The sequence below is a fragment of the Olea europaea genome, unplaced genomic scaffold, assembly GCF_002742605.1.
Source record: "Olea europaea var. sylvestris unplaced genomic scaffold, O_europaea_v1 scaffold1349, whole genome shotgun sequence".
NCBI lineage: Eukaryota > Viridiplantae > Streptophyta > Magnoliopsida > Lamiales > Oleaceae > Olea > Olea europaea.
In genome coordinates, this window is record NW_019230984.1 from 192,011 (window position 1) to 202,020 (window position 10,010).

The window sequence follows — 10,010 nt, forward strand, 5'->3', positions numbered from 1 at the left end:
ACATAGGACATTAGGTACGATACAACTAGTCAACAACGCCAATATATGATGCCTTTACTACTGCACATTCGGTGGTGAGCACCTTATGGCAATCCAGCAGGGCCACCACGGGTAGGAATATTTCTACCGTACACTCCCTTATTAACCAAAAAGAAAGTTCGAACGCAAATGGGGAAAAAAACTTTACATATCACATATCTATTTGAAAACTTCATAGATGTAAATCTAATCCTGTATTCCTAAAAGAACTTCATTCTTCTAGTCAGTCTCATTGCTCTGACATACAAGAGCAAAAGGATCTAACAGTCTAACAGGTTTTTAAAACAGTAAGTTCCCAACAAATACCATCCAATAAGCAGAAGAGAAAAGGAAAATAATCCAATTAGAAATGGCCATCCAACCATAAAGACACCCAAGCATAGAACCACCATGAAAGGCAAAAATGATCTTAAGACAGACAAGCCATCAACCCATGTCCCCTTAGATAGTATAAGAGAAGAAACATCAATCATGTTCCAAGTCATTGATCCGCCATAGCAAAGCTGGTTCAGACAATTCGCAATGAAAGAGTGGCAGTTGCATGTGAAAAGATTGAAAGACTTGGGCTCAAAGTGATGTATAGTTGATCGAATGGCATCATCCCAGGTGATTGCAGAGCCGAAATCAGCATGCTTGTAGCGATGCTTGCATGTATGTCCACTAAGGTTTGAAGGAAAGCAGCACTGTTTGTACCAAGTATATTAGCGTTGTCAGTAGGACTGATAAAAATATGAAATTTATCCAGTTCTACTTCAAGAAAACATGACCACATTAAGATGAAAATATGACACACTTATGCTCATTCGACGTGGATAACAAGAACAGACGATTATTTTGAGGATATCTCTTGTTTATCCATGCAAACATAGGCAACCCCTCCCCCAGTCCCAACCCCGTCCGCTCATAAACGTTTTCAAATGGGTTAACATCACTGTTAGTCACATATGCGTCATTTCATATTAGGCACCAAAACTTTTCATTTTTGTTTCATTTGGGCACTCCTAGGGAATTAACAGAAACGATGATGTGGCATGATATATTTTTTGGGATATTACTTTTATCATCCAACTAGACAAAAAGGCTTCTCGCTGGACAAGTCGTACTTCTACTTTTTCCCTTTCTTTGTAGAAGCACAATTTATCCAACAATATACATTTTTGACAAGTTGGACGCTAAAATCAATAGTGGATCGTCCATGCCACATCATCATTTTCATTAGTCTCGCCAGCATTTCCGTTAATTTAGTAGAACGTGATACCTAAACATAGAGAAAAAAGGGAATAAAAGATCAGTGACCAAAGTGAATGTCGCTATAAGTTGTGCACAACCGATAGAGTTTTTAATCCATTCACAAATAGAGAGAGTAGAACAGCAAAGTCGGCTAAGAGGAGTCATTTCAGATGAGATGTACCTGCTTTCGGTCCAGTTGAAGGTATCTGGCAACAGAACCATATGCAAAATTATCACAATTAACAAGGTTGGATCCTGAAAAATCTATAACAGTGCCGTCCTCCCGACATATGCCAACATGTCCGATGAAAGGTACCAACCATGATACTACTGGTAGAGGTGTCCAAACAATGCAACAAGGAAACTTTGCTTTCTTTGGATCTATTTCATCCAATGGCCAAAATTCATGCTCGATTTCTTCAGCAGTGAGTTTCTTTTCAACTCCATAACTAAGATTAAGCTGCATCAGAGAAGGTTTTCCTGAAGGCCTATTGAAATATATGATCCTGCAGTCTTAATTATATTCTCCAATGCAATTAACTATATGTAGGACGAATACTGCACATCCATGTTTTTGCAACTTATGGAAGAATATATCTGCAAGGGAATATTAGATCTAAACATTTTTTTTTTTGTCCAAAAAAAAACGAAACAGGGGTAAAAAAAGGGGAAATACAGAGTACAAGTAAGGACACAAAGTGAAATGGGCTGCATAAAGTATGTCTGAGGTTGTGCAGCAGAAAAATTTGGTCACGGCAGGTAGCATCAGTTAACCAATGTGGAAAAGTGCAAAGAACATGGAGGTGGGGTTTAAAAATCTGATTACATAATGATATCTAACGGAACATTATTATTATCCATCATTTATTTGACTACAATCCCGACATCTCTAGCACCACCAATACTTTTACTTCACGAGTCACTATATACTTAGGATACGACAATCCAAGAAGCAAACAATCGTATTTCTACAAACATTAACAAACTTCATTACCTTCTTCGTTCTACTACAAGACTAATATTAAAAAAAATTTTTAAAAAAAAATTTTTTTTTTTTTTTTTTTTTTTTTTTTTTTTTGACGACTATCCCCCACAACGCCCCAACAAAACTGCCGTTGCTTAGCATAGGTTTAAATGATAGTAAAAGACAATGTAACCACTAAATTTCAGGCACTTTTATCTAGTAAAACATTAGTAAAACTAAACTTACAAACAATAAGGTTTTACTATGTATTCAGCTTCAATTTGAACAATCTCTAAGCAAGTTAGGATAATTTACTTTTGTCTTACTTAAGTTAAAAAGTTACTTACTTGAAACCAAATCTTTTTCTATCAAAATATGTACATTCCAGGAAAATTATTATTTTAAAATATATTTCTTATTACTAAACTTCTAAGATTAGCTAAGCATCACCACATTTTATTTCTAGAACGCGTTCTAAATTTTCTTAGATGAAGCATGCTTTCAAGAATAAGTTGACTGCAGATTACTTCCAAAATATATATTGATTCAGAAATAAATAATTGTGATCCCATGAGTAAACATTTACAATTGTTAAATTTGAATAAACGACAAATATTCCTCAAAAACTAGTATACAAATACAAAATAGAACATTACAGTAGAATAATTAAAGAAGCCCATTGGAATACTTTGCACAACTAAATTGAACTGATAAAAAATACTCAAACCCCATAAGAAAATATATATTCCAGGCTAACAAAAAGATAAAAAAAAATGCGATTTTGACAATTCACAGCCACATATGCAAATAATTCGGCTAACCCATCTTCAAAAATAAACAAAAACACATAACTGTAGGTTTAAAAAATGCATTAATAGATCAAAAATCGAGAATATTAAAAAAAAAAATTCAAGAAGTAATATAAAGACAAGAACCTGTAATAGATGAAATGCTCTTGAATGATTCTCTAGAAACTTCACTTATGTTATAGAGAATCGTTAACAACTATGAAAGCCTTTATGGAATTATTGGGAGTTATTTCATTGATTTAAAAAAAAAAAAAAACAGATTTTTTTATGGGACGGAAAAGGCCAAAGGTGGGAAACATGCATGAACCTGAAACCTAACCAACTCTCTGTCCCTCTCAACACACTTGGGCCCCAGTTTTAATTTGGTAAGAACTACTTTGACTGAGAGGAGAGGGCAAACATTGGCAACTTTGGATAATTAGCACAAAAACATCTTTACAATTTAATGTTATTATACAAAATATTCTTATCTTTTATTTTTTGATATTTTCGTCATTACTTTCAATTTTTATTACGAAAATCATCATTTTAATTCAACTTCTCAATATATATATATATATAATGACAAATATACTCGCCTATTTAAAAAAATAATAATAAATTAAAGAACAAATTGCAATCATGTTCTTAAACATTTTCAAAAAATACAAAGGAGTCCAAATCAATTATTAGAAGGGTAATTAACATAAAGCGCCCTTATCTTACAATATTATTGTGTAAAATGTCCATACTTTTTCATTTTTTTGTCATTTTTATCCTTATTTTCACATTTCATTATGAAAATTATCTTTTTCATTCATTTTCTCAGTTGAAAGCAGTAAAATGATGCATAAACCCTCTTTTTTCAAATAAAACAAAAAAAATAAAGAAAAGAAAATTGAAGAACGATTACACATATACTCCCAAAATTTTCAATAAATAATTAAAAAAATAAAGTGATTTTTGATGTTTTAATTTTTATTTTAAAATTATTATTTGAAATTTATTTGTACTTTTTAAAAAATTTGGGGGTAAAGTTGCGATTTGTTCTTTATTTTTGTTTCATTTAAATAGTAGAGTATATTCGTCATTTTTCAACTTTTAATTCAGAAAGTGGATCAAAATAATGATTTTCTAAATGAAATGTGAGAATAATTGCGAAAATATCAAAAATTAAAAGGTATGAATGTTTTGTACTATAATATTGAAATATAGGGACGTTTTGTTAATTACCTTTTAATATTTTATTTATACTCATTTGCACTTTTTAAAAAAGTTTAGGGGTGTGATTGTAGTTTGTTCTTTAATTTTCCTTTTTTTTTTTGTCTTTCATCTAAATAGGAGTGTATATTTATTATTTTACTTATTTTTATGGAAAAAACAAATGAAAATAATGATTTTCACAATGAAATGTGAAAATAAAGGTAAAAATGCCACAAAATTAAAAAAAAAGGACGTGTTACATAATAACATTGAAAAGTAAAAACATTTTTGTGCTAATTACCCATGTTAAATAAGTTCCCATTTGTCTCCTTTTTATGAGAATTTTTAGGGAAAATAATATTTTGAATAGTGATTTTTTGAGAATTTGTGATTAGAACATAAGGAAAAGTTTTATATTTATATTTAAAATATATTATTGTGTAAGCCCTTGTTTGAGTTCCATTTTTTGGAAAAAAATGTATTCTTAAACAGTGTTTTGATATCATTTTAACCACACATTATTCAATAAAATAATATTACAAGTAAATTCAAAATTTTTCCTTATTTTTTAACCACACATTTTCCATCAATACACTATTTAAAAATCCATTTTCCTCCCAAAATAAGGTCCAAACAAGAGCTAAATATATGATTAAAAATGAATACAAGAAAAGATATCGCGAAAAGGGTGACGAACATGGATTATATTTAAAAATCAACGGAAAAATAATTTATTCCAATTCTCTGTTTCTACATAACTATGTTGCCGAAGCCCCAATTAAGTTTGTCCCTGAACTATGAGTAAACAACTAACAATTTCGTAATTTAGCCCCCTTTCTGACATTTACTAAAATGAGTTTTTTTTTTTTTAATGTGATAATGAGTTTTGTAATAGTAATTTTTTAGAAAATATGTGGTTAAAAAGTAGAAAAGAAAATATGCATTTATGCGCAATATATTTTATTATATGAATATGTAGTTAAAAAAGAATTTAAAAAAAAATTGAGTTAATAAATGTTAAACAGGGGGCTTAATAAATAAAGTTCAGCTAGCATAAAAGTTTTTTATTAAAAAAAAAAGAAGTCATAATACAACGTTATCTAGAGTTGTACTTGACGAAATTTTTTATCATAAAATCATCTACTATAAATCAACATCAAAATTCATAGTGAATTCTCGTTCGATGTAAATTTTCATACAATTGACAAGAAAGTTTATTATCCATTTTGTTCCAAAAAGTAACTAAAATAAGAAAATCCCATCAATAGCGTTCAAGATGATGAATTGAAGGGTCACAAAAGTACTAGCTAAAAATATTAGGCAGTGTAGAGCAAAAAGTTCAAAATAGAAATAAATGAATGTATAACAAAAAGTTTAATTAGAGTAATTCATAATTGCTTATTACAACAGTCGCTCTACGTGATATATATATATATATATATGAGATAATTAATTGACAATATTCTTTTAATTATGCATTCTCATATATGAAACACTATAACAAAAAATTTAACACGCAAAATTAAATTAAATATGGATACGCATCATACACAATAAACAAAAAGTCAAAGTTTTGGACGTATGGGCCTAAATTTCTCAAAATTAGAGTGACATTGGGCTGGGATTGTCTGTACAATTGGGCTACTGGTGGGTTGATAGTGGGCTAAATGACTAAATTTCTATTTTTAATGGACCATTTATTACATTATTTTAGATATGGACTTGGGTAGCACTGGACTACAGCCCAGTACTACCTTCCTGTTCAATATATTGAAGAAGCCTTATAGGCAGCAAACTCCTTTTGTTCGATACCATGAAAAAACTTCTATTTGGACAATTTTACCCAAAAAATTTATAGTTAAATTTTTCTTTTCTTTTTTATCATTCTTTTTTATTTAAATTTTTTTTTAGCAAAATCTCACTATGAGAACTTTAAGAATAAATTAAGTGCTTTTTTTGTGTCCCATTATTTGTGAATAATGTATTATGGAATAATGATTGATATTAAAATGTATGGTTAAAAAAGAAAGAAAAGTTTTTTATTTATATGTAATATTATTTTAATAAAAAATGTGTGGTTGAAAATGAGTATTACAGAAAAAATAATGTGATAAAATGTGAAAAATTATAGACAAACAAAGCCTAAAATAATAAACTAAATAGATTAATAGATTGTTAAATCCGTGTCAACTTTTCCTTCTATCAGTTCCTGATTTGACTAAAGCGAACACAGACATTGATAAAAGAAAGAGAACTCAAGTGATTAGGTTGATTGTTTGTCATTTTTTTGAAGAATATTGTTTTGAACAGTGAAATGTTGGAGAACGTGTAATTAAATTTAAGGAAAAATTTTGAATTTACGTGTAAAATATTTTATTGTTTGAATGCATGGTTGAAAATGAGTATGTAGAAAAAAAACTTTAAAAGAATAGAAGACAAATAAGAATTGACGACCCGGATAGGAGACAAAGAGGGACAGAAGACCTAAATAATATTTCACTTAAAGAAGGTAACTATCAATAAATGTGAAGTAGCCTTCCATGGCACAGACAAGCAAAGTGGAAAGAATAACTCATATGTCAACCAGAAATAGAAATTATGTCTTATTCTCAATAGAATCACGATCGATTACACAAGATTAACTTGAATGTTAAACCACAATTGCTCAATGTAAATTATTTAACCAACAGCTACATTTATTATCAGAAGTTAAACAACCAAATCCATTTGATCAGAAATGATTTTTGTTTTCTCCATCTTATTCAATTGCATGAATTTTCATCATCATCACTTAAATAAATAAATAAATAAATAAAATAAAATAATTGTAATTTAACTTCATGCTCCATACTTTGGGGCCTTCCGGAGCTTAAAAGCTACTTTGTGGATAAATCTATCAGTTGGAATAACAAGATTTCCAGCACTCTACATCAAAGAGATTCAAATGATAGCGTAAAGTTGAAATAATGGTGCAAAATGCAGAGTTTCAAAAATATCATCGAAGATTCCCCAAAGAAACTTGTGAAATTCTGGGTCGAATGAAAAAAGAAACCAATTTCCAAAAATAGTTTGTTATATTGTTTGAGCTCCATTTTCTGAGGGAAAAAAGAGAGAGAGAGAGAGAGAGAGCTTTTTAATAGTGTTTTTTTGAAGAATGTGTGCTTAAAAATAAGAAAATGTTTTGGATTTATTTATAAAATTATTTTATTGAGAACATGTAAGATTGAAAATAGGTTTTAAAGAATAGGGATCAAACATGGATAGTATAGAGACATTTTTTACCGAATTTGCCAACTCGTGGAGCCTAAATCATAGAATATTCATTCTCAAATAATTTGAAATTTAATACAAAATGCAAAATGGACAGAAGACATACAAATTATGATGCATCTTAGTTAGGAGTGGGCACTTTTTCTCAGAACCGGTGGAACCGGATCGAAACCGTTTAGAACCAGGCGATTTGGTTCCGGATCTTCTAAAAAACAATTTGATTTTGGGACAAATTTTTAAGAACCGACCGGTTCCGGTCCGGTTCTCAATTCTAGTATGGGAACTGGATGGTTCTCATTGGAATTTTTTTTTTGGGTAAAATATATGACTAAATCTCCAATACTTTTATAAAAAATAATTGGTTTCCTTCTTAATTTTAGACTCCAGCAATTTCCTTCTTTTCTTTGATTCTTTCCTTATCCCTTCTTATAATTTTTTGATTAATTGATTTTCAAGCCAAATTAGAATATTGGGTAAATCTATACCTAAATAAATTTATTTACAATATATAATTTGATTTATAGGATGCAAAATTTTTATTTTGTTTTCACTTTGTAAATCTATATCTAAATAAATCTTTGAATGATATGTTCGATTCTTCTATATTTTGTTAAAAGTATCAAGTTGGTAGCATTTTTAGAGTTTTTATTAGTGAACATTTTATTTTGACATTTTCAATGTAAAGAACCGGATCGGACCGAATCGAAACTGATTGGTTCGGTTCAGGTTCGGTTCCACAGTTAGCTATGGAACCAATGGTTCCATTTCTAAAATTCTCGTTGGTATTTGGTTCGGTCCGGTCCGGTTCCATAGGGAACTGGATCAAACCGGACCGCGCCCACTCCTAATCTTAGTTAGTAGAATTAAGACATCTTTTTAAGCACCTAATTCACCATTCCTTTTCTAGATCATATTCAACGGAACACCAGTTACATTGAAACATATAATTATATGCCCTTATTTGGTGTGGATGAAAAAATAGATTTCTAGTAGAGTTTGATTAAATGTGTTGCTCAAAAGTTATTAAAACTATGAGTCCCATAAAATGTATAGTTAAAAATGAATTTTAGGAAAAATGAGTTTTAGAAAATTGGGGTCGAATATGGGCTATATGTGTAATGAAATGAGTTGTGAGGATACCAAAAGTGTTAAACTTTCCAGTATTTACATTGAAATCAGCATGTATACAGGTGAACAAGGTATATTAAAGCATAGTGGAGCTACTTCAAGGATTTGAAAGCCCTTGTAATTTTTCTTATAGAAGGGAAAATGCATTTGCTCATAAAGTTGAGGTGGAGGATATAAGTTAATATTATGATATTATTTGCCTCAATCAATTCCTAAAGTACTTGTCACATATTTGTTTGGAACTTAGCCCATGTTTTTTTTCCCATTCTTTCCTCATTAAAATGAAAAAATGATCGTTATTCATCACATTAAGTCACCAACTTTGAATTTCTATCATTGTGTGGGACCCATAACAGCTATATTTTTCATTCTCATTCTTACAAAAAATAGGAAACAAACGCCCCCCTTAAAATTGAATTTACCTATCCAAATTACAAAGTGGATGAATGGATATTTATTCAAGGGTACCGCTATTTTCATTCAAGCTTTTTATAAGCACATCCTACTCCAAGTTCATCCGTAATAAAATTTTAAAATTAAAAAAAAATACTATTTACATCCACGTTATTTTCAATCTTGCCCTTATTAAATTCATTCATTTAAATACTATATATCCACATGAATTTTATATATTTATTGTAGGTGGCCAATATCAAAATATAAACAATTTTTACCCATTAATTCTCGTGATAAATGAAGCCTACCATCATCTAAACTTTACAAATGCACAATTCGCATATATTAGAAATAGGCACTAAAGAAGTTAAGCGGCAACAATATGATTTCGATCTCTTGATCAAACCAAAGAATCACGTGCTTTAACATACCCTTTTTTCGGGTTTTTTGATCGAACATGGGTTGTTAATGTCTATAAATTAATATAAATAAAAGAAACATAGTGAAGGGCTGACATGCTGACAATCATTTTCTTCTGTGTTTTGGATTCATGTCCAATAATATCTCGCGGATCTATAATATGACAAGCATTGTTGAACTATAGAGTACCTCAAATAATCCAACTGCAAGCCAGGGGCCTGCAAGATCTAGAGCAATAATTTACCAGTGTCAAGGCCAAAAACTCTTTCCCATTATCTATATTTTTTTAATCATACACACCCCAACTAGTATTCGGCTTATTACTCTCCAAACCCTTGTCAAACTCCCCATTCCTTGGAATGTCAATGAATTGCTCGAATTAATTATGAGAAACTCCAAACTCATGCAACAATTACAGTCTCCATCCGATTTAGATCTTACAATCCCTGATAATATTTCGTTAGTATTACTACTACTATTATGGATCAACAAATTATGAATATTGGAAGAGCTCTCGTTGGTGTTCAAGTGATTCGAAGAGATGAATTAATTAAATAAGTCATGAGATCAAC

At 30.2% G+C, this 10,010-nt stretch overlaps 1 protein-coding gene across 1 annotated transcript; it reads right to left on the minus strand.

Annotated features, from left to right (window-relative positions):
• Positions 1-118: 118 nt before the first annotated feature.
• Positions 119-3,317, minus strand: LOC111375210 (protein REVERSION-TO-ETHYLENE SENSITIVITY1-like). The gene is made up of 3 exons (XM_022998010.1): positions 3,169-3,317; positions 1,451-1,866; positions 119-722 (listed from the first exon to the last, which is right to left on the minus strand). The coding sequence occupies exons 2-3, from the start codon at positions 1,733-1,735 to the stop codon at positions 300-302; spliced, it is 708 nt and encodes a 235-aa protein (XP_022853778.1). The 5' UTR covers positions 1,736-1,866; positions 3,169-3,317; the 3' UTR covers positions 119-299.
• Between the last annotated feature and the right edge of the window lie 6,693 nt (positions 3,318-10,010).

Bases quoted from the DNA above. Each gene is read 5' to 3' on its own strand.
- LOC111375210 (XM_022998010.1), bottom strand. From the start codon at position 1,735: ATGCAGCTTAATCTTAGTTATGGAGTTGAAAAGAAACTCACTGCTGAA. The intron at 723-1,450 runs GTACATCTCATC...TGGTACAAACAG, and splicing joins TTCAACTGGACCGAAAGCAG to TGCTGCTTTCCTTCAAACCT.